Source organism: Dromiciops gliroides, chromosome 4 (genome assembly GCF_019393635.1).
Source record: "Dromiciops gliroides isolate mDroGli1 chromosome 4, mDroGli1.pri, whole genome shotgun sequence".
Classification (NCBI taxonomy): domain Eukaryota; kingdom Metazoa; phylum Chordata; class Mammalia; order Microbiotheria; family Microbiotheriidae; genus Dromiciops; species Dromiciops gliroides.
The window spans coordinates 168,632,266-168,660,213 of record NC_057864.1 but is presented as its reverse complement, the minus strand read 5'-3'; the positions used below and the strand labels follow the sequence as shown (position 1 = coordinate 168,660,213).

Genomic DNA, 27,948 nt, shown 5'->3' with positions numbered 1-27,948 from the left:
CCAAATCGAAACTTGCCATAATTTCCTCTGGGACTCTGGGGCACACGTGTAAAATGTCAAAAAGTATGACAAAAAAAGACTGACAGGGGCAGCTAGATGGCGTTGTGGATAAAGCACTGGCCCTGGATTCAGGAGGACCTGAGTTCAAATTTGACCTCAGACACTTGACAATTACTAGTTGTGTGACTCTGGGCAAGTCACTTAACCCTCATTGCCCTGAGAGACAGAGACAGAGACAGAGAGACAGAGACAGAGAGAGACTGACTCCTCTCCAGGAGAACCAAGCTCAGATATGTGGACCCTTAGTGCAGAGGGAGAGAGTGAGTGCCTCACCCCCAGGGGCTCAGCATTGGTCATGTGTCATTGTTATATATATGTGTGGACATAAACCAAAGCTGGGAGTCCCATGTGTCTTCTCCATGAATTCCTCTCAAAACACACAAATCAAATAAAATCTAACAACATTTATGCAACCAACATGGTAGGCATGCATATAGTAGTTCCTACTATGTGCAGGCCGCTTTGTGAGGCATCAGAAATTCAAAGATAAAAAAAAAAAAATGGCACAGACCCTGCCCTCAAGCTTGCATTCTATAATAGGATGAAGAGTTGAATTTAGGGGGGTTGGGAAGAAATACAACCTATGTATAGATGAATATAAGAGAAGATGGGATAAAGCAGAGATTCAGACAAAATGTCCTAGGAAAATTAGATGAGGGGGAAAACACTCTCAACAGGTGGATAGAGCCTTGGACCTAGAATCAGGAAGACCTGAGTTCAAATCTGATCTCAGATACTTACTAGTTGTGTGACCCTGGGCAAGTCACTTAATCTGTGCCTCGGTTTCCTCATCTATAAAATTAGGACCTCCCAGGGTTGTGGTGAGTATATGAGATTCCATTTCTAAAGTGCTTTGGAGGGGGAAGCTAGGTGGTGCAGTGGATAAAGCACCAGCCCTGAATTCAGGAGGACCTGAGTTCAAATCTGGCCTCAGACACTTGACAATTACTAGCTGTGTGACCCTGGGCAAGTCGCTTAACCCTCATTTCCTCACAAAAAATTTATTAAAATAAAGTGCTTTGTAAACCTTAAAGCACTATATAAATGCTAGCTATTATTAAGGAGGGAGGGAGGAGGGCTCCCGGAAGATATGCCACTCAGCTGAGACTCAGGGTAGATTAGGGTCTTGAAAGGTAGGTATGAAGAAAGAGCGCACACTGCAAGCTTTGGAGGCAGCGGGGCAGACACAGCCCATGCATATATAAGAAGGGAGGAGATGGAATGTCAAGTTTGGAAAACAGCTGGGACCTAGTTATCAGGGGCCCAGAATTCCTTTCTTTCTCCTCTATAGTCTTTCCAAAAGAAGGGTAGAGTCTGGAAAGGAGCTCTCATTTCACCTCAAGCACTAAGGACAAGACCCCCGGAGTCCCCCCTCTCCTTATCCCCCAGTTCTCTATCCCTATTAGCTCTAACTTGACCCAAGCCTTTACCTCCAGCCTCTCCAGGCAGGATTCAGAATGTAATAATAACAGCAATAACTCCAAAGGGTTTAATTTAAATGCTGTTGTTACTATGACATATAATTATATTTGGCTTTCATCTCCCTGGTTGGCCGACTCTCTAACCCAGTCTCCGCGTCTGTCAAAAATACCTGTGTTTGGAGATTTGGTCCATTCCTCAGCCTTGCCACACCCCACTCACCTCCCCCACCCCAAGAAAGGAAATGGCAGATATCTTTGCATTGTTTGTTTGTTTGTAGGAGGGAGGAAATACTTGGCAATCACTACAGATTTGAATGAGCTGGAGAAAAAAGAAAGATACAGGGGGAAGAAAAAAGTTAATAAGACATTAGAAACAGAAAAAAAGAGGAAAATAGGTAATAAGCAATGAAAGAGGGAAAAAAGAAGGAAGAAAAAGGAGAGACAGAGACAGAGAGAGACAGAGTGACAGAGAGAGAGTGTTCCATCCTAGATCTTTTGCACAAGGATTCATTTTTGCCACTGATCAATCTTAATTACCTTTCATTTTCTTTGTGTTTTAGGATTGGAAGGTGTATCCAGTGGTGAAATTATTCTCTCTTTGTGCATGCCTTAGGTCAGCAGTTCTCAATGTGTGGTCTGGGGACCCCTAAAGGTCCTTAAATCCTATTCAGGGTGTCCTTGAAATTAAAACTATTTTCATAATAATATTAAGACATTTTAAATTTCAAATATGGTAAATTTTGATAAACCCCACAAAAACAAAAGCTCTTGGGGCAATGGTTCTCATTATTTTTTAAAATTCAGCTTTATTTTAAATTTCAAATTTCTTCCATCTCTCTCCCTCTCCTGCTCCCCCACCTAATGAGAAAGCAAGAAAAAATAAAACCCATTACAAATATGTATAGTCATTCAAAACAAATTTCCACATTAGACCTCCCTTCCCCACCTCCCCCAAAAAGCAAGAAAAAGTAAGAATGAGAAAAAAAATGCTTCATTCTGTACTTTGAGTCCATCAGCTTTTTCTCTCTGAAGGTAGATAGCATGTTTCATCATGAGTCCATCAGAATTGTGGCAAATTATTGTGTTAATCAGGTACTATTTTTAAAAACTGATTATCTTTACAATATTGCTGTTATTATATAAATTGTTCTGGTTCTGTTCAATTCACTTCACATCAGTTCATACAAGTCTTTCCAGGTTTTTCTGAAATGATTACCTTTATAATTTCTTTTTCTTTACCTTCATCATTTCTTAAAGCACAATAGCATTCAATTACATTCATATAACATAATTTGTCCTGTCATCCTCCAATTGATGGACATTCCCTCAGTTTCCAATTCTTTAGCACCACAAAAATAGCTGTTATAAATTTTTTTCACATGTAAGGTCTCATTGATTTTTCTTTTTTTCAAAAAATCATTATTTATTTTATTCAATTTTGTTGTTGTCGTTATCATTTATTTTATTTATTTTTTAAATTTTGAGTTCCAAATTCTTTCAATTTAAAGATGAGGAAACTAAGGGCCAAGGAGGGTAAATGACTTGGCCACAGTCACACAGGTAGTGTCAGAATTAGGATTTGAATTCACGTTTTTTTCATTGCAGAGTCACTGTACCTCACTGTCTCCTATTCAACTGGAACATGATGGGACCACCTTTAGACCATCCCAAGCATTTTCTTTTTTCTCCCACAAATCTTCCTTGCTCTGAAAGGAAAATTTAGCATATTCTTGACTTCTGGGACACTTTTGCACACTGACACCTTTCTATCAATTTCCTGGGGTCCACACCCTGCCAGAGTCCATAGGTCTGAAGTTTATTAAAGTAGAACATCCTGGTACTTCCTCAAACTCCAAACAAAACACCATAGAATCACAAGAATTTAATCAAAGTTGAAAGAGGGGTAAATATTGTCACAGACCCACATCCTTTGGACAAAAGATTAATTTGTTTAGCAGTCCAAGTGATTCTCCTGAAGAAATGAGCTCTAAGCAGGCAAGGAAAACCAGGTCAAGTGGAATGAGCTCGTTGAGCCTGAGAAAGGACTAGTAAAGAAGGCCTCACTCTGAAATGAAAATTAAAATACCTTTCCTATGCCTGAAAAAGAACAAAAAGAATTGGATACCATTTCCCAGTCTAAGTGTCAAAATTAAAATTAGCTCTAATAATTTATTAACCGAATTAACCAATAAAAAACATGCTTTCGGTACCACTATATTTTTTTAACCAGGTGAAGGTTCTGTCTGCATCTTTCTTTCAAGGGTGTTTCTTGTGAAAACAAACAAACAAACCTCTCAGACCTGGTTAAATTCTCTCATCATCCCTCTTCATAAACTTAACATTCCTCAAAAACCACTTTGCCTTTATATTATATATTATTGATTATAATAAAACCAAGTGAAGAGATATGATAGCCAAGAACAATATTAATTTAGAATGTCAACTTATTTGTAAAATCTTACAGAGGAGGATGGTAGAAGATTATTCAAAGTTAAAAGCAATGGAGTGAGGGCAGCTAGGTGGCACAGTGGATAAAGCACCAGCCCTGGATTCAGGAGGACCTGAGTTCAAATCCAGCCTCAGACACTTGACACTTACTAGCTGTGTGACCCTGGGCAAGTCACTTAACCCTCACTGCCCCGCAAATAAAGAAATAAATACAAGGTAATTTGTAGGATGGAATACTGGCAGTTGATAGGTCTAAGAAAGGCCTCATGGAGGAGGTGGTACTTGAACTGAGCTTTGAATGAAACTAAGGATTCTAAGTGACAGAGGTAATAAAGGAGTGCAGAACATGGGGAAGGGATACATTGGGCAGTATGTGAAAAGGCACAGAAACATTGTGTAAATTGGCCAAGGTCACACAATTAGTAAGTGGCAGACCCAGTATTTGAACCTGGGTCCTCTGAGTTCAAATCTAGTGTTTCTTTGCTATACGCCCTAAGTTCATTTAAGGATGGAAATGGGGGTAACTGGGTGGAACAGTGGAAATAGCACCGGTCTGGATTCAGGAGGACCTGAGTTCAAATCTGGATTCAGACACTTGACACTTACTACCTGTGTGACCCTGGGCAAGTCATTTAACCCTCATTGCCCGCAAAATAAATAAAATAAGGATGGAAATGGATGGACAACAGACAAAAAAAGGAAAAGATCAGTAAAGGTTATTACAACAAACTCATTTCCATCAGTGTCAATGGAGTTACCACATTTGGATTCTAACATCAAAACTTCTGTTATATTCCATGAAGAAATGGAGGGAGCACCAAAGAATATGAAGATGGAAAGAACAGCTGGATTAGCCTAGAGGTAGCTAGATCACAAAGTGGCTAGAATGCTGGACCTGGAATCAGAAAGACTTGAGTTCAAGTCTCACCTTGAACACTTACTAGCTGTGTGACCCTGGGCAAGTCACTTAACTTTAGTTTCCTCATCTGTAAAATGGGGGTAAAAAAACCATACCTACCAGGGTTGTTATGACAATCAAATGAGGTAATATTGAAAAGTGCTTAGCTCCGCACCCGGCACATAGTAAGTACTATATAAATATTAATTATTATTAGACCAAGGAAACACTGAGGGGGTTTATGCTGGAAGCAACATGTTTTTGAGAGCATTGAAGGATTGATCATCAAGGTACCTGAAAAAGGAGAGGATGGCCTGTCTCTAGCTCTTCTCTATTTCCTTGATTTTACCTTAGTTAGGTTGGGGGGGGGGTAAGAAATGGGGAGGAGAGGAGAGGGGAGGGGAGGAGAGAGAAGTGACATTGTCAGTGATTAAATAGGAATGTGGATGAATGAACTACAAGGCCTGTCTTGCTATCAGGAGGATTATTGGTTGGATAAGAACAAGCTAGATGTAATTAGGGGTTGGAGGGGATAGTATGTGATGCTGAAATACAGCATGCTTAACCAAAGCAAGCCCCCACATCAAAGGGGCTGGGGAACCTACTTTTGGAGAGGCCTGATGACATATGATGCAAATGCTCTGCTCCCTGATTCGGAGTATACACAGACATTCTGTAACCCACTCCAGATTGCTAAGCAATTGATGAAGAGACAGACTGCTGCATGGCCAGAAGTAGGAGAATTCAGAAGGCACCAAGCTGCCAAAGCCAGTCTTCCTCTTTGTCTGCTTCTGTTCCTTCTTGGCTGGGTTCTGATGACAGAGAGTGGGAAAGCCCTGGGCCCTGCCCTTCCAAGACCAATATCTCACTGCTGGTGAATGGAGGCCTCTGTTCTTTGTCTCTTTACATTTGTACCATCCTATGTTTTGGTGAAGGGCTAATGGAGACAGCTTTGATCTTGGGAGTTTCCAAATGTCACTCTGGCAAGCTGGCAAAGATCCGAAAGCTAGGGTTCGTGCCTGGTGTTACAACCAACAATGAGGCCCTGGTGAATGCCCCCAGGGACCCAGCCCAGTGGTGGCTGAGATGAAGACTCCTCTATCAGTTGTACCACATTTGGAAATCAATCTGTTGGGTGAATTCCGTGAAGAAACTTTATTAACTTTGAGTACACTCTTAACGGGGATGGAGGTGGCATAAGGGAGAGTGTGCTCTCAGTTGTTAGCTAGGGAAATATTTGCACTTCTGTTGTTGCTATAGCTTTGAAGTAAACATCCCTTGGTAAAAGCTAATCAATGCTAATCAGTTAAATGAAGAGAGGGCACTAATCACTTGCCTTTAACAGTGGGATGAAAACAACCAGAATAAAGACTTAAACTGTTAGCATTAGATAATGCTTTCCTGACCTCTGGGGTATACAGAAGTTGGAGAGAGAGTTGAGTTTGTACTGGGAGTTAGGTAAGGATAGTAGGTAGAATGGACCAAGGATTTTGAGCCAGAGCACCCAGGTAAGTGACTCTCAAATCAGCCTGGAAATGTTCTAAACTAAGAAGAAGGGATTCTTCTCTGGGACCACAAGCAACCAGGATGTTGTGTCATGATTCACCTGGCCAAGAGAGGATGATGGGTCAAGCGAAGCCTAGGGAATTGTATGTAGAAAAACTATCTTGGGAAGTTTTAGTGCCATGAAAACTGGGTCTTAATTCAAGCAGTTATCTCATCAGGTTGTTGGGGGGGGTTTTCTACTCTAATTTCTAATTATCTTACCCTGGTGGATTATATATGAAATTGTATGTTTTCTTTATCCTTGTAAATAAACCCTAGAATAATTTACTATTTTGTATTTGTAAGGCAGCTTGGTTTAACAGTGGAAAGACCACTGGACCTGTAGTCAAGAAGACCTGAGTTAAAAAATCTGGCCTCAGACACTTACTAGTTGTGTGATCTTGGGAAAGTCACTTTACTTCTGTCTGCTTCAGGTTCTGCACCTGTAAAATGGGGATAACAATATCACCTCCCTCTCAGAGTTATAAGAATCAAATTAGATAATATTTCTAAAGCACTTAGCACAGGACCTGGCACATAGTAGGTGCTTAGTAAATGCTTATTTCCTTCCCTTCTTTGTGGTCTGGAGACAAGGAGTGAGTACAGTAAAAGAGAAAGAGATTCTACAATTTTCCACCAATTGTAGTGGCATCTGCAAAAAGACACAGACATGGGCCATAGGTGATAGCCAGATATGAATGAATAAGTGATGTTCTTGGGGGCAGCTAGGTAGTACAGTGGATAAAGCACCAGCACTGGATTCAGGAGGACCTGAATTCAAATCCAGCCTCAGATACTTGACACTTACTAGCTGTGTGATCCTGGGCAAGTCACTTAACCCTCATTGCCGCCCTCCCCCAAAAGAATAAGCAATGTTCTTTATTTGAGGTAGTACCCATATCACTGGGCTCACAGAGCCATCAAAGTAGTAGAAGAATCACAACAATGAATCATCTTCCTATCAGTGATTCAGTTAAAGACATTCAACTCAATGAACATCAATTGACTACATACTGTGTATAAAGCAGTTGCCTTTTTAAGATGCCTATAGTATTTTACTTTAAGTGAGATGCTTTTGTGCTTATTTTAAGATGCCTAAGTAAAATACCTGTAGTCTCTGTAGGAGAGGCTATTGAAGCTAATATTAAAGTGTAATATGAAGCCTAAGAGAAAAGATTGTTACTGACAAAATGGATCAGAGAAGGTTTCCTGGAGAAGGGTTGGGTTGGACCTTACAGAATAGATAGATAATGGGCAAAGAAGGGAGAAGGTATTCCATTCATAGAATTATAAATCACTAAAGCTAGAAAGGACTTTAGAGACCATCTAATCTTCATATAGGGAACTGTGAACAATGGAACAGGGAATAGGGAAGCTGAGAGCATGTTTAAAGAACAGAGAGAGAGGTCCAGGCTAGCAAGGGGTAATGCTTCCAGAGGAAAGAGGGAGCCACTGAAGTTTATTGAGTAGGGAAACGACATAGTCAGATCTGAACTTAAGGCAGTTGTGTGGAGAAAGAATGAAATGGGAAGAGACTTGAGTCAGGTAGACCAATTAGGAAGCCATTGCAACAGTCCAAGTAGGAGGAGATAAGAGACTAAGCAAAGGTGAATGGAAAAAAAAAGGGATAAAAGTAAGATGTTTTAGATGTAGAAATGATAAAATTTGGCAAATGATTCAACCATAGATTTAACAAGAATTTATTATAGGAAAGTAGAGTTTAAGATATATATATGTGAAATAAGGTCAAAATGGATACATGATTTAGACATAAGAGGTGATACCATAGGTAAATTAGGAGAGAAAGGAATAGTGTACCTATCAGATCTTTAGAAAGGAGAACAGTTTTTGACCAAACAAGAGATAGAGTATATTATGAAATGCAAAATGGATGATTTTGATTATATTAAATTAAAAAATTTTTGTACAAACAGAAGCAATGCATCCAAAATTGGAAGGGAGGCAGAAAACTGGGAAACAATTTTTGAGGCCAGTGCTTCTGATAAAGGCCTCATCTCTAAAATATATAGGGAATTAAATCAAATTTATAAGAGTCCAAGTCATTCCCCAATTGAGAAATGGTCAAAGGATATGAACAGGCAGTTTTCTGATGAAGAAACCAAAGCTATCTATTCCCATATGAAAAAATGCTCTAAATCTCTAATGATTAGAGAGATGCAAATTAAAACAACTCTGAGGTACCACCTGACACCTATCAGATTGGCTAAAATGACAAAAAAGGAAGATAATAAATGTTGGAGAGGCTGTGGGAAAATTGGAACACTAATGCATTGTTGGTGGAGCTGTGAGCTGATCCAACCATTCTGGAGAGCAATTTGGAATTATGCCCAAAGGGCAATAAAGCTGTGCATACCCTTTGACCCAGCAATTCCACTTTTAGGTCTTTTGCCCAAAGAAATCATGGAAGGGGGAAAGGGACCCACAAGTACAAAAATATTTATAGCTGCTCTTTACGTGGTAGCAAGGAATTGGAAGTTGAGGGGGTGCCCATCAATTGGGGAATGGCTGGACAAGTTGTGGTATATGAATACAATGGAATACTATTGTGCTGTAAGAAATGATGAGCAGGAAGAGTTCAGAGAAACCTGGAGGGTCTTACGTGAGCTGATGATGAGTGAGATGAGCAGAACCAGAAGAACATTGTACACAGTATCATCAACATTGAGTGTTGACCTACTGTGATGGACTATATTCTTCTCACCAATGCAATGGTACAGAAGAGTTCCAGGGAACTCATGATAGAAGAGGATCTCCAAATCCAAGAAAAAAAAAAAAGAAAGAAAGAACTGTGGAGTATAGATGCTGATTGAACCATATTATTTCTTTTGTTTTGGGTGCTGTTGAGTTTTTTTTCTATTTTGAGGTTTTGCATCACTGCTCTGATTTTTTCTCTTGTAACAGGATTAATGCAGAAATAGGATTAATGTTATTATGTGTATATATATATATATGTATTTATCTATATCTATATCAGATTACCTGCTGTCTAGGGGAGGGGGGAGGGAGGGGAAGGAGGGAGAAAAATCTGAAATTGTAAAGCTTGTATAAACAAAAGTTCAGAACTATCTTTACATGTAACGGAAAAAATAAAATACCTTATACATTAAAAAAAAACTTAAAGCTATGTATAAATGCAAAAAAAAGATATATATATGTGTAAGTATATCTATATATATATGTATATCTATATGTGTGTATGTATATATGTGTTTGTGTGTGGAGACAGAGACAGAGACAGAGACAGAGAGACAGAGAGAGATACACAGAAGAATGGATCAGTCCCACTGCTGTGTATAAATCTTTCTACCTTAAACTAGTACCTAAGTCCTGCTCCTCAACTCCAACTTCTACAGACTGGAAGAAGAGTCTCTGGCTTCCCATATTTGGTGGGGCAATCCATGACCTTCATCTATTTCTTTCCTTGCCTTAAACCCCTCAATGCCTTCTTCCTCTCAGGACTCTGTGCCAGTCACTGGCTCTGCCCCTCTTCTGGTCTACCTAACCAAAGGCCATGGTAAGGTTATGAGAAGTGACACATGCTATCTTGTCAATACAGGCCATCTCCAAGTGGCCTTTTCCTTGGTCCCTTTAAGGAAGTGTCCCCTTCAAGTTGTTCACTCAAGATATGTATTATGACAAACAAAATCTATTCCTAGGGCACATCAGACACCACTTTATTACAAAAAGGATTTATCAATACTAAGCAAATCTGACTGAAATACTTGTGACTGGCTGAAGGACAGGAGCAGATGATTTGTAATCTTAGACCAGGGGTTCTCAGACCTTGGGTACATGGACCTCTACGGGTCTTGGGACAGATTTTAGAGGGTCTGTGGATTTGGGTGGGAAAAAATTTATCTTTATTTTCACTAACCTCTAACTTCAATTTAGTATTTCCTTTAATTGTGAAAAAAAATTTATTCTGAAGAAGGGTCCATAGGCTTCACCTGAGTGCCAAAGAGGTCTATGGTACAATACCCATCTTAGATAAATTACTAGAAGCATAATATCATGGTGGTTAGAGCACTGAACTTGGAATCTGGTAGACTCAGATTCATAACCTCACCTCAGACACTAACTAGCTTTGTTTGTTTTGGGGATTTTTTTGTTTTGCAGGGCAAAGAGGGTTAAGTGACTTGCCCAGGGTCACACAGCTAGTGTCAAGTGTCTGAGACTGAATTTGAACTCAGGTCCTCCTGAATCCAAGGCCAGTGTTTTATCCACTGCACCACTTAGCTGTCCCCACTAACTAGCTTTGTAATCCTGTGCAAATCACTTGACCATTCTGTGCCTCAGTTTCCTCCTATATAAAATAAAGGGGTCTGACTCGGCCTCTAAAATCTATGATCATATGACTTCTTCACTTCTCTAGGCTTTAGTTTTCCTCTTTGTTGAACAGACAATCTCTAAGATCCCTTCAGTTCTCTCTCTCCGATCCTCTGATCCCATGATAAACAGATAATGACACTATGTCAGCAAATAGATTTAAAGGCTCAGGATATTCTTAATATCAGTAGTAGTCTATCCACATCTTCATTACAACAGCCTCCAGGTATGTACTATGTATGTATTCAAAACAAAAAAGACAAGAACATCCATTGGCAGGTAATCCTACTCCCTACCCCTCTCCCCAGCTCGTTAAGAAAAGGTCAAACCCAAAGATAAACGTGTCCAAACTATCTTGGAACTAACTGGACTCTTGTGATCAGAATAGAGTTTCATTCTCAGCCTCTGTCCTGTAACTTAGGTGTCTTCCACAGTCTTATCACAGGTCTCAGCCATGTGAGACAAGGCATAGACTCCAATGGATGGTTTAGCCCAACTCTATTCTGTCTAAGGATAGACCACAGAGGATTAGCTCCAAAACTTATAAACTTATAAAAACCCATGGCTAAGGAACTATAGCAGGACATGTAGCCACATTCAGAAGCCTATGGAGCTGAAATTCATACTGAGGAAGAGGAGAAAATGTTGAAATTCCTCCTCTCCCTTTGCTTCAGTCCCTACCTTCTTAAGAAGACCTTGATTCTTGAAGGTATACAGTGAGATGCAAGGCTTGTGGGTGAGTTTCTTATGCACAAGTTTATATCTTTTTTGTGTGGGGGTGGACAATGAGGGTTAAGTGACTTGTCCAGGGTCACACAGCTAGTAAGTGTCAAGTGTCTGAGGCCTGATTGGACTCAGGCCCTCCTGAATCCAGGACCGGTGCTTTATCTACTGCCCCCCACCCCAGTTTATATCTTGAACATTTTTGTGAAGATGCAGCTTTGCAAACTTTTATTCCTAGAGAGAATCTTCTTATTGTTCTTCGTAATGCAATCTCACATCTTAAATTTTAAAAATCATAGGTGTTATGGGAGGAAAAAAAAACCCAAAACTTTGTATCTCAGGCAAGAATGCTCAAATATTCTATCTTTTTTTCAAAAATAGCTGGCCAGGTTAGGAAATAATACTTCCTTAAGAAGGGGCTCCCTCCCTGAAAGAATTGAAGTGTCTTATATGCATCAGTGAACAGGGGGAAAAAAATCCCAAACCAAAATGAAACACATTACATTGGAGAGGGGTCAGAATATGTAGAAGGGGAGATTGGTACCTCAGAGCCACGTGCTTTGTGCCATACCTCTCTCCCCATGAGAAGTCCAAGGATTTCTTTCATGGCTTCCCTTCCCCTCCCTTCCCTTGCCCCTAAATAAACTACCATCTTATTCTAAAAAAAAAAAAAAAAGAATATGTAGAAGGTCCAGATGTTTACATGGTGTCTAGATTGATTTATCCTGCCATAAAACACAAACTGAGGTAAGAGCATGAACTCAAGGATTATGTAAGGGTTCTTTATTTTAGCTTGGCTTTAACTCCTGGATAGCATCTTCCTGGTGAAAGGAGCATACCTTTTACATAAAGAATGGGGAGAGAGCAAGGTTATGGAGAGACTTCAAGTAAAAGGAAAGATAGCAGTTTTAAAACAGAGGTGTTTAAGCCATGCCGGCTGGCGTATAAGGTTAGGACTGTGCTTGGGATGCTGTGTACAGCATACCCCTGGCCTCCATATTTGTTATCCAAGAAACCCATCTTTGAAGTGGGCCAGTTTATAGAAGTCATAGGTTGTTAGAGCTGAGCCAGACCCCACAACAGAATGGAAAAACCACAGGTTCTGGAGTCAGAGGGCCTGAGTTTTCTAATCCCACTTCTGATCCTTACCTGTGTTACATAATGAAAATGACTTTACCTCTCTGGGCCTCAGTTTCCTCATCTGGTAAAATAAAAGGGTTGGCTTAGATTGTTTCCAACAATTGAGCTATGATACCGTATTAAACTCTTTCATTTGGCAAAGGAAGAAACTCAAGCCCCAAATAAGGAAGTGATTTGCCCAAGTCAGTGGCTGAAGAGGGATGACTATCTGACCCAGGAGTCCTGACTTACAGTGTAGGGTTCTTCCTATGGGCATTCAGCATTTCCAGTTTTCCCAGGGCAGAAGGATAATCTACTAGGTTGAGCAATGGGTTGAGCAAAGTCAATGAGAGATAAGGGAAAGGTGAAAGGGAAGAGGATCAAATAATAACAGTGGTCACCAGAGAATAAACAGTTACTAACTGGAAAAGCAATTCACCTTTTTGGGAAAAGGGAGAAATGGCATAGTGTGGGCTCAGAGCTTAGCCACTCCTTCCTCAAGTAGGGATAGGGATGTATGTGTGTTTAACCTTGAACATGCTAGCATGATGAGTTACTTCAGTCGGAGTCAATAATATTGCATTAACCAATCACTAACAGTTTGGCACATTTCCTCATGCATCTGCCCAGAGTCACTGGGTGTTTCCTGTTGAACCTGAGCAGCTCCTCCAAGCCAGACTAGCTCCCCCCGCCCCTATCCCCTATATCTTTCCTTCTGGGCTTTTTCCAAGAAAGTACCTGTTGCCAGAAGGTATAAAAGTCTGGCTTCCCTGAGCACAGCAACCACCCTGGTGGCTTGAGGAGTCCACAGCAGCTGGCAGGTAAGTCTATCAGATGTTAAGTTCTTCTAGTTTCTCCAGTGGTGGGAATGACATCTCCCCAGGGTTTCTTCGGGAGGTGATGGAGTTGCCCTGGTCTGGCATTTTCTCGGGTGAGGTTTTCTGGACATCACAAGAACTCCTTTTCACTTTGGTCAGAAGTAGTGATGGAGAGCTCCCTGAACCTGTGCCTTGATCCACAGAATGCTTTAGAGCTAAAAGGGACATTAGAGACAATCTAATTTAAACTTTTCATTTCATAGATAAAGGAAATTGAGTCCCAAGGCCACACAGCTGGTTAGTGACAGAGCAGGGGACGAGAGCCTGAGTTCTCCTGATACCAAGAATAGGGTTTGAGAGCTTGGTCTGATATGAGGAAATGTCTGTTTTATTTGGACCATGGTGGTTTGAATTCAGGGCTGTCAGGATTTCTCCCTCTTTTCCCAAGTGGATGGCTTGTCAGTAGTAGGGTAGAAGTTACCTGACTTCCTAGCTGTGCAAGCCAGAACTGACTGTCCTCAGGGAATGCTCCCAGGCCCTGTGTCAGGACTTATCTCTGAATCTTTCCTTCTGCTCACAACTGGTCTCCATGGATCATTCGATCAGCCACTTCTGAGTCCCAAATTGGGTCCTATCAGTTCGGCTTATTCAGCACTACTGAATCATATTGTGTATTTAATAAACCATTAGAAGCCCCAGACCCTGTGATTAAGACTAAGAATAATTTCTAGCATTAGAAGGGCTAGGTGAACACTTTCCTTTCTCGTTAGTTTTTCTGGTCTTGAATTCCTTTCCCAGTAGAGGATGTGTTTCCTTCCATCATAACAGACCAATTCATGGGGATCTAAGTTTGGATTTTCTTGCAGCCTATTCCAGTACTCTTGGGCAAAGTCTTTCAGTTTGGGATCAGGGAAGGATCCTGCTGGATCTCTCCAGTTTAACCTTTCTCTAGCCATTTGTGGTTTCTTATCAGATTTCCTTCCCACTGAGTCACTGCTTAGGCAAGTCTGGTAGCCTGCACCCTTTAATTGACCATCTGAATCCCGAGGCATGGCCTGAGAATGGGTAACTTACCTTTCTCTTTTCTGCTCTCAAGTCTTTTGCTGTTTATGTTGGTGTGGAAGCTTCAGGACCCGGCTATGATCTGATCCCCCAGGCCAACCTCTGAATCACATTTTTTTTTTTTTTTACGGGGCAATGGGGGTTAAGTGACTTGCCCAGGGTCACACAGCTAGTAAGTGTTAAGTGTCTGAGGCTGGATTTGAACTCAGGTACTCCTGAATCCAGGGCCAGCGCTTTAACCACTGCGCCATCTAGCTGCCCCCTGAATCATATATTTTGCTGCTGAAGCATCCCAAATGGTTTAGCAAATACTCATATAATCATAGACGTAGAGCTGGAAGGGACCTCAGATGTCATCCAATCCAATTCCCTCATTGTATAGACAAGGAAACTGAGTTCCAGAGACTTATCCATAATCGTACAAGTAGGAAGTGGCAAAACTGGGATCTAAAGCCAAATCCTATGACTCCAAAGTCCATATTCTTTCCCCTGCACTATGATGCAATGCTGACCACAATAGTCCTGATATCTTAGGATTTAAAACTGAAAGGGAGCCCAGGGATTGTCCAAAAGCAGCTAGGTGGGACAGTGGATCAAGCACCAGCCCTGGATTCAGGAGGACCTGAGTTCAAATTCGACCTCAGACACTTGACACTTACTAGCTGTGTGAGCCTGGGCAAGTCACTTAACCCTCATTGCCCTGCCCAAAAAAAGAAAAGGTCACTGGATGTAGAGTCAGGTAATTGTTGTTGCTGTGTTGTTTTACTTGTGTCCAACTCATTGTGACTCCATTTGGGGTTTTCTCAGAACAGGTACTGGAGTAGTTTGCCATTTCCTTCTCCAGCTCATTTTACAGATGGGGTAACTGAGGGCAATAAGGCTACATGACTCGTCCAGGGTCACACAGCTATTAAGTGTCTGAGGCTGGATTTGAACTCAAGAAGAGGAGTCTTCTTGACTCCAGACCCAGCATTCTATCCACTGTGCCACCTAGATGCCCCATAATAATAACAATAGCTGACATTTATATGATGCTTTAAAGTTTACAAAGTGATTTACATATGATAACGAAACTAGGTAGCTCAACAGATAGAGTACTGGGCCAGGAGTTAGGAAGACCTGAGTTCAAATCTAGTCTCAGACACTCACTAGCTGTGTGACCCTGGGCAAGTTACTTAACCCTGTTGGCCTCAGTTTCCTCATCTGTAAAATGAGATAAAGAAGGAAATGGCAAATCACTCCAGTATCTTTGCCAAGAAAACCCCCAAATGGGGTCATGGAGAGTCAGACACAACTGAAACAACTCAGCAACAAAAAATTACAGATGCTATCTCATTTGTTCCTCACAACAACCCTGTGAGATAGCAGCTCACATAGTTATCACCATTTTGAAGGTAAAGAAAGTAAGGCTAGGTGAGCTTATATGACTTACCCAGGGTCACACAACTAGCAAGTAGGAATTTGTTTTACCCAGTTATGTAACTATGTATTAAGGTATTTATTTTTCTGTCTTCTTGTTTGTTTGTTTTTAATTTGTTCAATTAGGAGAGGGACAGATTAATTTTTAAAATACTTGTTACTTGGGGCAGCTAGGTGGCACAGTGGATAGAACTCTGGGCCTAGAGTCAGGAAGATCTGAGTTCAAATCTAGCCTCACACACTTACTAGTTGTGTGACCCTGGACCAGTCATGTAGCCTTGTTGGCCTCAGTTTCCCCATCTGTTGAGCTGGAGAAGGAAATGGCAAACCTCTCCAAGTATCTTTGTCAAGAAAACCCCAAATGGGGCCACAAAGAATCAGACATGACTGAACAACGACTTGAAAAGACTCCTTCAAACTGAAAGGATAATAAAGGCCTTTGGCTCATGTTCTTAGCCCTTGAGTCTCTAAATTTCATTTCCTGCCCAGAGTCTTCATCAATTTATAGACTTATATCCTTGGGTCCAGTTGGTCTTCTCTCTACCCTATAACCTGAAGATGCTTGATTTTGTTCCTGAAAAAAACCAAATTTTCCTCTGATGCAATAGGCTCAGTGGAGAGCCTCTGGAATCCTCAAGAGAGGGGAAAATGATGGGAGGAGTTTTTGCTATTATTCTCCCCCTTTTACAAATGAAAAAACTGAGACAGGCAGACATTAAGTGATTTGCCCAGAGACTCACAGCTAGTAAGAGACTGTTTGAACTCAGATCTTCCAGACTCCAGGTTTGGTGAGCCACCTACCTAATACGTATATACAAAATTGGAGGCAAAGAGGGCAGATATTTTAGATATGTGGGAAGGAGGTAACCTGCGCAAAAGGCAGAAGATGGAGTAAGTTTTGCTTCCCTAAGGGAGAGGATCAGAGAAGAAATGTCCAAACTCATGTTCTAAAGTTTGCTGATAGAGAGCATTAATCAGACTCCGGTTTGATCCCAGACCTCCCTCTAATACATACTGGTTGTGTTTGACACTGGGTAAATTATTTTACCTCTCGATGTTCAGATAACTCTCTAAGATAGCAAGTTGCAGATCAGTGTTGATCTGTGATGGTAAAGGGATTTTCCATACTGGGAGTTCCAGACATTTGGATATACCCATTAAGTCGCAGAACCAGTCCAAAAAAGAAAAAAAAAAAGATTCCCTGGCAACTCTTCGCCATTTTGTATTTCTTCTATCAATAGATATGAACAGTACAGATATAAGATGGAAGTCCATGAAATAGTTGGACCCTGAAGAGGGGCCCCCACACTTGAAAAGTTCTGAAGGTCAGAACTTCAGAGTTCTAGTCTAGGACATCTTAAACTTTTTCCACTCATCATCCCTTTTCAACCAAGAAATTTTCCCATGACCCTGGATATATAGGTATATAAAATAGGTATACATAACCTTTTACTGTTGCCAAATTTTTCACATCCCCCACATTCAGTTATTCAACCCCATATGGGGTCATGACCCACAGTTTAAGAAGCTTTGATCTAGGGGGCATCTGGGTGGCATAGTAGATAGAGTACCGGCCCTGGATTCAGGAGGACCTGAATTCAAATCCAGCCTCAAACACTTATCACTTACTAGCTATGTGACCCTGGGCAAGTCACTTAACCTTCATTGCCCTGTGAGAGAGAGAGAGACAGAGAGACAGAGAAGCTTTGATCTAGTCCAAGTGCTTCATTTTACAGATGAGAAAACTGAGATCCAGAGGAAAGTGATTTGCCCAGAGTCATGAAAGTAGTAAGTGGTAGAGCAGGACTAGGTTTTGAGTGAACCCTGTGCTCTTTCCACTGTGCCACCATTAGATGGCTTTTTTGCCCACCCATGAGTAGTAACACTAGAGCAGGCTGTCCGCTAGTAAGTGTCAAGTGTCTGAGGCCTGATTTGAACTCAGCTCCTCCTGAATCCAGGGCCGGTGCTTTATCCACTGCGCCACCTAGCTGCCCCCCCACCAATCCAATTTCACAAAAGAGGAAACTGAAAGCGGAGAAATAGTGCTTTGCCCGAGATCACACAAGTAATCAAGGGGTAGGGATGGAAATCAGACCATGGTCCTCTGACTCCAACACCAGCCCTTGTCCCAAGACACCAAGCTCTTCCAGAACCTTCCCAGAAATAGAAACTCTTGATCAATAGGGAGTGAAGTCTTTGGAGCGCTTGAATCCCCTCCCCCAAAGACCCATTGGTAGGAAGCCATAATGGGTTTGGGAGCATATGGAGGAGAAAAGAGCTGGATCAAAGATAGAGTCATTATCAACATTTCCTTTCTTTGAGAACAGTTACATAATGGAAAGTTAAAGTATCATATAGGAATAAGGAAGGTGGCTGGGGAAAGCAATGACCTTACTGGCGCTGCCTTCGCCTTGCTAGTAAAGACCTCTGGAAGTCTATAGGGGTGTGTGCCCTAGGCAGATGGGAGACAATATGACATTCTGTAACACCAAGAAATCCAGGGCAATGGTAAGGAGGCAACGGGGGAAGACCTTATGGGGAATGACATTAAGAGATATTGATGGGAGTCATATGAGAGAGTAGGGAGGATGGGCAGGCTGATGCATGTCCCATGGAAATGGCATCTGGCAGCTGAACTGTGGATCACAGACAACCCCCTCCTCTGAATACCTGTTGTCTGGACCCATTTGGCATTTGCCATGCACTGTTTGGTATTGTTGGTTACCCCTTTCTGTCCATCTGTCCTGTCTCACAGCTGGAGGACAAGCTTCTCAAAGAACAAGGACTGTCTCTTACTTCCTTTGAGTCCCTCACTATAGTTACCTAGCACATAGCTGATGTTAATTTTCTATTTTGGTTGGGGCAATGAGGGTTAAGTGACTTGTCCAGGGTCACATAGCTAGTGTCAAGTGTCTGAGGCCAGATATGAACTCAGGTCCTCCTGAATTCAGGACTGGTGCTTTATCCACTACACCACCTAGCTGCCCCTTTGCTGATGTTAATTCAAATACACAAGGGGACTCATTGAGAGAAAATGTGGTGTCATCATTAGAGCAATAGACTTGAAGTCAGAAAAACCTGGGTTCTAATTCTACCTTGGAAATTTGTTAGTTTGGTAACACTGAGCACATCACTTAACCTCTCCCAGTCTTAGTTTCCCCATTTATCAAACGAGGATAATAATCCCCAAAGACTTAATTCACAGGGTTGTTGTGAGGATTAAAATTTTTTTAAGTCCATGGGGGCAGCTAGGTGGCACAGTGGATAAAACACTAACCCTGGATTTAGGAGGACCTGATTTCAAATATGGCTTCAGACACTTGACACTTACTAGCCGTGTGACCCTGGGCAAGTCACTTAACCCTCATTGCCCCCCCCCCAAAATGTCTGTAAGTCACTTTGTGAAACTTAAAGTACTATACAAATGCCAGCTGGTGTGGTGGTGAAGACAATGAAGATGATGAGTGTTATTGATTGTGGATCTAAGTTTGAACTGTGTCTAAATACTACTCCTTCCTTATAGTGTAAAGAATGGTGGATTTGAAGTCAGATAACCTGGGTTCAAATCTCCACTCTGCCACAAACTAGCTATGTACCTTAAACAAGTTTTTTTACCTCCATGAATCTCAGTTTCCTCATGTGTAAAAATGAGGGGATTGGTATAAATAACCCAGCTCTAAATCTACTCTACATTAGAGAGCTGGGTGGGTACAGTGGCCAGAGTAATAGATTTAGCAGTCAAGAAAACTTAAGTTCAAATCTTAGCCTCAGATACTTACTTGTTGTATAATACTGGGTAAGTCACTTAAGTTCTATTTGTCTAAATTTTCTCATCTTTAAAATGAAGATAGCACCTATCTCCCATGGTTGTTATGAGAATAAGATGAGATGATATTGCTAAAGTGCTTTGCAAACCTTAAAACTCTATACAGGGGGCAGCTAGGTGGCAAAGTGGATAAAGCACTGGCCCTGGATTCAGGAGGACCTAAGTTCAAAGCCGGTCTCAGACACTTGACACTTACTACCTGTGTGACTCTGAGCAAGTCACTTAGCCCTCATTGCCCCACCAAAAAACCTCTATGAAGTCTGTCTTTTTGGTTGATTTTTTTTTTTTTTGGTAAGGCAATTGGGGTTAAGTGACTTGCCCAGGGTCACACAGCTAGTAAGTGTTAAGTGTCTGAGCCGGATTTGAACTCAGGTCCTCCTGAATCCTGGGCTGGTGCTTTATCCACTGCGCCACCTAGCTGCCCCTATGAAGTCTGTCTTAAGCCTTAGGGCACTAAGACTTTTGAGACACTGTGCATAAATGCTAGCTAGTATCATTATCAATATCAATCCAAACCAATAAGCATCTATTAAGCACCTACTATGTGCAAGGCACTGTGCTAGGTATAAGGGGTATAATTAATAAAAAGAAATACCATCCCTGCTCTCAAAGAGCTTATAATCTAAATGGGAAGACAATACACAAAAGGAGGCATGAAAGCAAGGGTGGGGAGGAGGATAGGACACTGGGAGGTATCTGGCCTAGGGCCATCTTGTTCCATGGAGCTGAACCCAGGCAGGGCAGAAGATGCAAAGTGGAGTGATTATATTTATGCTTCTGTGGGCCTTTCCCTTTTTCCATGGCCATGTTCTGGTGTTGCTGTATTCAGAGCCTCTCTTAAGCACTTGGGTAGGGTTGGCAATGGTAACCCTTGTTGAATTGTGGGGTGTTTATTTCAGGGATGAAGCTGTTTCTCTCCTTTGCCGGGCTCCTGGCATCACTGACCTGGGTCCAATCTACTACATCTCCACAGACCTTGATCCAGCCTACTGAGACTGTAGCGAATGGTAAATACTTCCTTTCATTGAGAATATACAAGCCCCCTGGCCTGGCTGGCCTGGCACTAGGTCTCACTATGATAGTTCATAGGTATACTATCAATCTATTCCCCAGTGCTGGAAGTTCTCTGACCAGGCTAACATTTCTCTGTGAGACCTGTTTATGGGGATGAGGCACTGGGACCATCTCAGAGAGAAAGCAGGAAAATCCTAGCCTAAATTCCATTGTTCTCATCCTTTCCCTGACCTTCAGCTTTCTGGTTTAATTCAATCCAGTTCAATTCAACTAACATTTATTAAATTCCTTCAATGTAGCAGGCATTGTGCTTGATGTTTGAAAATATGAAGATAAAAACTAAACAGTCCCCAATCACTCATGGGACCAATGGTACTACCAATCTTCAAGAAAGCTTTAACCTGCTCCTGGGATGGCTTACCCCTCTTTAAGCAATCGTGGGCTAGGGAAAGAAGGAGGTAACCATATTTGGCTTAGTGTGGAACCCAAGCAGCTTTAGCTTGACTGAAGCTCAGAAGTCCTAAGGGATCACCATTCTCAGATTCCTCAATGTTGGGGATTATAGGTGTATGCCATCTCACCCAGTTCCTCTATTCTTTTCTTTTCTTTTTTTTTTTTTAGATAGGCAATTGGGGTTAAGTGCCCAAGGTCACACAGCTAGTAAGTGTTAGGTGTCTGAGGCCGGATTTGAACTCAGGTACTCCTGACTCCAGGGCTGGTGCTCTACCCACTGTGCCACCTAGCTGCCCCCCTCTATTCTTTTCAAACCCACAACCTCCCAGTCAATCAAATTGAACTCTGAATTGTAGCGGTGGATTAAAAAAAAAGTAGAGTTAGGTGCTTCAGTGACCATGCAGGACCACGATTAATCTTCTGCTCTCTCTTTCCCCTACCATGCCCTCTAAGAAAATAGCACCAGCGCAGAAGTCATCCATGAAGCTGTGAGTGAAGCCAAGGACCAAGTTAATAGAGCCTTCTTGGCTGGCAGGACCAAGTAAGTGAGTGGGGATGGGGGAGGGGACAGCAGGTACTCACTATGTGGTAACTCTATTGAATACCTACCATGTGCCCAGCTAGGAGTACAAAACCAAAAGTGAAATAGATCCTTCCCTCAAAGGGCTAATGCTCTGTTAGGAGACATGACATGCACATAGATATTCACAACGTTAAAAAAATAATTGGGGGAGGCACTAGTCATCTGGAAAGGCTTGAGATAGGTAGTATAGCTTGAGCTGAGTCTTGAAGAAACCTAGAGATTTCCAAAAGCAGAGAGGAAGGAGGGAATTCCAGGTGTGAGGAGAAGGGATAGCCAATTCATTGATACAGACATGGGAGATGTGATGTTGTGTGAGCCAGTGTGTAAGAAGGCCAGTTTGATAGGACCATATGAAAGTGAGCAACGTGTAATGAGGCTGGAAGGGTAGATTGGGGCTTTAAATGCAGGAGGTAATAGGGAGTCACTGGAGGTAGTAGGGAGTCACCAGAACATATCGAGTAGGGGAGTAACATGATCAGACTTCAGCTCAGAATTCTGAAATACCACAAGTGTGTTTGCCCTAGGCAGGAAGAAGACAATAGTTAGAGAAAATCATTGGCGGATGTGGGAAGAATGGATTAGAGGGGGTGAGATTAAAACAGGCAGACCAACTGGAAGACTGTGGTCATAGTGTAGAAGAGGTGATAAAGACTTTAAGTAGGGTGTATGGCTGTCAAAAAATAGAATCGCAAACATTGCCAGCTCTTCCAGGTTCCTTGAGAGGTCATCCAGTCAGTGATGTCAAACTCAAATAGAACTAGGGCTACTGAACCATACATAAAGATCCCTGTGGGCCAAATATTGACTTAGTTCTTTAACACAATGTTTTCTGTTTTATTACATTTTTGTTTATTTTGTTAAATATTTCCCAATCACAATTTAGACTGATACCACACTTAAGAACTCCCAATTTTTAAGCTTATCCCTAATTCAAGTAAGCCAAAGTCTTCATTATCAACTGTCCCAAGCATATGAATAAAGATGAACACAAGGTGGTGTATGTGATCTGGGAAAATGAAAGGAAAAAGAAAATATAAGAAATAGCATAAGGAAAACATCAGTTTTCAGAAAGGGGCCCCCTACTTCAGAAGTATGAGAGGGGTTAGGAGCAGAGGTTGTACCTCTCACCCCAAGTCATTATGCTTCAGACTTACCTTCCTCACGTAGGACAAGACCAAAAAAAAAAAAAAAAGACAATCAAGAGACAAAATGAGTCTTTGTCCTTAACCCTGTCATAAAGTTAATTAAGTCAATCAGCAGTTATTAAGCACTTAATATGTTCTAGGCTCTGCTCTAAGCACATACAAAGGAAGGGGAAATAATTTCAGAGAAACCTAGGAAGACTTGTATGGATTGTAAAGTGAGAAGAACCAGAAGAATAACTAATGCAGGGGGTAGCTACTTGGCGCAGTGGATAAAGCACTGGCCTTGGATTCAGGAGGACCTGAGTTCAAATCTAGCCTCAGACACTTGACACTTAACTAGCTGTGTGACCCTGGGCAAGTCACTTAACCCTCATTGCCCTGCAAAACAAAAACAAAAAACAAAAACAAAACATAACAAAAAAAGAATAACTAATGCAACAGTATTGTAAAGACAATCAATTTTGAAAGTCTTAGGAACTCTAATCAATATAATGATCAACCACAATTCCAGGACTCATGATGGAACAAGTTCCCCATCTCCTGAAAGAGATATACTGATAGACTCTGAGTGCAGATTAAGACATGTTTTTGGACTTGACCACGTGGGGATTTGTTTTTCTGGGCTATACATGTTTGTAGCAGTTTGTTTTGCTTATGAAGTAAGGGTTAGAAGGGAAAGGGAGAGGAGGACCTTCATTTTTTTTTTCTTCTTTTTTTTTTTTTTCGGGGCAATGAGGGTTAAGTGACTTGCCCAGGGTCACACAGCTAATAAGTTGTCCAGTGCCTGAGGCTGGATTTGAACTCAGGTGCTCCTGAATCCAGTGCCAGTGCTTTATCCACTGTGCCACCTAGCTGCCCCCGACCTTCATTTTTAAAAAATGAATTTTTTTTTTTTTTGCGGGGCAATGAGGGTTAAGTGACTTGCCCAGGGTCACACAGCTAGTAAGTGTCAAGTGTCTGAGTCTGGATTTGAACTCAGGTCCTCCTGAATCCAGGGCCAGTAGTGCTCTATCCACTGCACCACCTAGCTGCCTCTAAATGAATTAATTTTTTAAAAAGGCAACAACATAGTCCATGCTGTCAAGGAGCTCACAATATAATGGGGGCGTCAATATGCCACCAATTATGTACATATAAATATATACAAAGGAGATGGAAGGTAATCCCAGAGGGAAGATGCTGGTACTACAAAAAGCATCCTGCAAAAAGGGACTAAGTGTTGAAGGAAGTCAGTGGGATTATGTATTTTGGAGTTGGGATACAGTAAATTGAACACCAGGCCTAGAGTCAGGAAGACCTGAGTTCAAATCCAGCCTCATACACTTACTAGCTGTGTGACTGGAGCAAATCACTTATCCTTGTTGACCTCAGTTTCCTCATCTGTAAAATGAGCTGGAGAAGGAAATAGCAAACCACTCCAGTATCTTTGCCAAGAAAGTCCCCAAAGGGGTTACAAAGAGTCAGACATGACTGAAAAAACGCCCCCCCCCCCCCCCCCCCCCCCCCCCCCCCCCCCCCGCCTAAGTCAGATATTTGGCAGACACTATGCTTGTACAAAGTACATTTGTGGGGTTTGTTTGTTTGTTTGTTTTTGGTGAGGCATTTAGGGTTAAGTGATTTGCCCAGGGTCACACAGCTAATAAGTGTCAAGTGTCTGAGGCTGGATTTGAACTCAGATCCTCTTGACTCCTGGGCTAGTGCTCCATCCACTGCACCGCCTAGCTTCCCCTTGTACAAAGTACAAAGAATAAAACAATCCCTACTGACAAGGAGCTGATATCCTAATAGGAAAGACACAGCAGTATATATATATATATATATTTTTTTTTTTTTTTTAGTGAGGCAATTGGGGTTAAGTAACTTTGCCCAGGGTCACACAGCTAGTAAGTGTTAAGTGTCTGAGGCCAGATTTGAACTCAGGTCCTCCTGACTCCAGGGCCAGTGCTCTATCCACTGTGCCACCTAGCTGCCCCTCAGCAGTACATATATAAATGTAAACAGCATAAATAGAAAGTGAATGAATACAAATATCTACCAAGTAATTAGATACACAGTAGCTTGGAAAGCAAGGAACTAGCAGATGGAGGAGATCAAGAAGGTCTTCAGGCAGAAGGTGCTTGATCTGAGCCTTAAAGGAAGAGAAGGACTCTGTGAGGTAGGGAGAAGGGAGGGCATTCCAGGCATGAGGAACAGACGAGAAGAAGGCACGGAAAAGAGAAGTGAGATGTCCTGCATGAGGTACAGAGAAAAGGCCAGATAAACTGAACTGCAGAGTGAGGGAGGGGGAATAATATCCAACGAGGCTGGAAAGACAGGTGGGTGGCCAGACTGTCTAGGGCTTTAAAAGCCAAGTATCTATTTAGAGGTCATATGCTCAAAAATACATCCTCCCCAAGATAAAGTGTTAGTTTTTTCCCCAGTGCTAGAATCAAAGATGTAAGTGGGATGGACCACCCAAGTACCTTTTCCACAGCACTTTGTGTGTGCCCTCTGGATGTCACAATATCCCTTTAGGCAAAGAAATTTTACATTGCGCCATATTATAGATAAAGAAACAAAAGCTTGGAGAGTAATGCTCCCTCGCCTAAGGCTACATAGAACAGTCTGTCCTGAGAGATACCTGAAGCTTATGCTTATTTAAATAAACTAAAATGCAAGCTAATGGATTTCATCATGGTTCTACTGAGAGCTGAGGAGGAAAGGGGTGGAGTTCCCAAAGGAGATCCAAGATTTCGGGGAACCAAACCCTCTTGTTTAGCAAGGTCCCACACAATAGCCTGTAACCTCATCAGTGATGAAGAGGGAAATCCTAGCTCCTTCCGGCTTCTCTTCCTAACCAATGACCAATCATCTCGTCTCCTTGTAGGGCGAAGACAGTCATGGAGAGCACTCCCACCCCTCTCCAGTTGTCCAAAATCTTCAAACAGGCCACAGGCCAGACTCGGGAAGTCTTGCGCAAGGCCCAAGTATGGGAGGAATGCATCAAGATTCTAGGACAGAAGGAGCACATGAACTTGGTGACCAGTAACAATGTCACAGGTACAGCCTCCCCGCCCCCCTCAAGTCACAGTTTTCCCTGGGGGTGGGGAGGGAAGAAGGTAGGAGGGCTCTTCTTGTAGAAACAATAACTTGATATTGATACCCACTCCCCCACAAAAAAAGCATTCTTTCTATAATACCCACTCAATTAATGTTCACCTAGTGAATTAATAGAAGTAGACTACATTTCACTTTCACCTTCTTAGAACTGTAGGTTAAAGTCAGATGGACCCTTAGAATCACTGGGGTTCCAGCTGGAGTGGACCTCAGGGATTATCTAATTTGACCTCTGAGAAGAAGACAACTGAGGCCCAGTGGGAGGAAATGATTCCTTCAAGGCCATATGTGTGCTGAGCACAGGAAGGTCCAGAGTGGAGAACATTTCAGCCTATTAGAGATTAATTAAGATGGTTTTGTTGGAGGTGAGAGGCAGCTTGGGTAGAGAATTGACGTCACAGTCAGGAAGGTCTAGGTTCACATTCTATCTCTGAAACATACTACTTGTGTGAACCTGGCCAAATCATTTCATATTGAAGTGTCCCAGACTACTTTCTGAGACATCAGATAACAGGGAAGGTGCTACCCTGTGTTGGTAGAAGGAGTGTTCTCACCTGGGAGTTCCCTAAGCCAATGAAATCACAGGCCTAGTCCTTACGCTGAAGAGTGAAATTTATTTTTTCCAGACAAATGGGGATCTGAGAGGATGATTCAGCCAGGGAAAAGTACCCTCCAAAATGTCATAAAAATGCTAGGAGGGGATTTCTTTGCTTTAACTGTGGGGAGTTGAATGCCTGGAAATAACAGTTGGTACTTTCTTCCCTTTCCCCATTTTCTGTCTTCTCTAGTCTTTTGAATGAGGAAGGAGAATGGGGGAGCTAAATGTAGAAATCATTTAATTTTTCTGAAGAAGTCAACTTCAAATAGGATATATTAATCTACAAGAAAACTCTGGGATCTCTAATACTATAGGCTGTGCTGGTAGCATCGATTACAGATTTGTACTGTAATATATGGTATTTTTTCCCACTATAGGCACCTTAAATAGTTAAGAAATCCATGGCTCTGATTAGATTTAATCTCCCCACCCTCCCCAAGATCTTTATCTATTAAATATATAAACTTTGTTGTTGGTTTGGTTTTTTTTTTGGCAGGGCAATGAGTGTTAAGTGACTTGCCCAGGGTCACACAGAGCTAGTAAGTGTCAAGGTCTAAGGCCGGATTTGAACTCAGGTACTCCTGAATCCAGGGCCACTGCTTTATCCACTGTGCCACCTAGATGCCCCCTAAACTTTGTTTTTAATGTATGTTTAATTTTTTTAAAAGTCAATTTGGAGGGGAGAGGGAAGAGAGGGTTTATTTTTTTAGTTTTTAGTTTTGCTTTGTTTATTTTTTTTTAGCTTTTTGATTAAATTGAAAAGGTTAAGGGAAATACCCAGTAGATGATGACAGCCTGTCACTCAACATCTCCTCCTACCCCCACCCCAGCACACATTTTGGGTTTTGTTTCCAAAAAAAATAAACATCTCCAAACAATTCTGAAAGAGGAAGGATTGGTAGGCGGGGGGGGGGAGGGGGGGTTCTTTAAGAAGCAGGGGATGCAAGGGTAAAACCCAGGCTGCTCACTTTCTTTTTTTCTTTTCTTTTTCTTTTTTTTTTTTTTTTTGGCCATTTTCATAGAGATTCAACTTCATAAGATCAGGCTCTTAGTTCTTGAGCTAGAAAGGACCTCAGAGGCCAACTAATCCAACTTTCATTTTACAGATAGGGAAGATGAGGGTGGATAGAACAAAGATTTATTAAAAGCCTACTCTTACTAGCTGTGTGACCCTAGGCAAGTCACTTAACCCCAATTGCCTCACCAAAAAAAAAAAAAAAAAAGCCTACTATGTTCCAGGCACTGTGCTAAGTAAGCATTTTACAAATATTCTCTTATTTTATATTCTCAACAACCCTGTGTAATAGGTGCTATTATTTTCCCCATTTTACAGTTGTGGAAACTGAGGCAGACAGCAGTTAAGTGACTTGCCC

General features: G+C 41.7%; 1 protein-coding gene and 1 long non-coding RNA gene across 2 annotated transcripts in view; one reads left to right on the top strand and one right to left on the bottom strand.

Annotated features, from left to right (window-relative positions):
• Positions 1–3,149: 3,149 nt before the first annotated feature.
• LOC122725408 lies at positions 3,150–14,596 on the bottom strand. The gene is made up of 3 exons (XR_006352734.1): positions 14,454–14,596; positions 13,300–13,594; positions 3,150–3,187 (listed from the first exon to the last, which is right to left on the bottom strand). It is a non-coding gene; the product is annotated as an uncharacterized LOC122725408 (long non-coding RNA).
• Positions 13,194–27,948, top strand: part of LPO (lactoperoxidase) — a 34,875-nt gene continuing 20,120 nt past the window's right edge. Inside the window, exons 1-4 of the mRNA XM_043962508.1 lie at positions 13,194–13,382; positions 20,586–20,693; positions 21,607–21,694; positions 25,748–25,920. Coding sequence (XP_043818443.1) covers positions 20,588–20,693; positions 21,607–21,694; positions 25,748–25,920 — 367 coding nt within the window. The 5' untranslated portion in view covers positions 13,194–13,382; positions 20,586–20,587. The remainder of the gene's footprint in view (positions 13,383–20,585; positions 20,694–21,606; positions 21,695–25,747; positions 25,921–27,948) is intronic.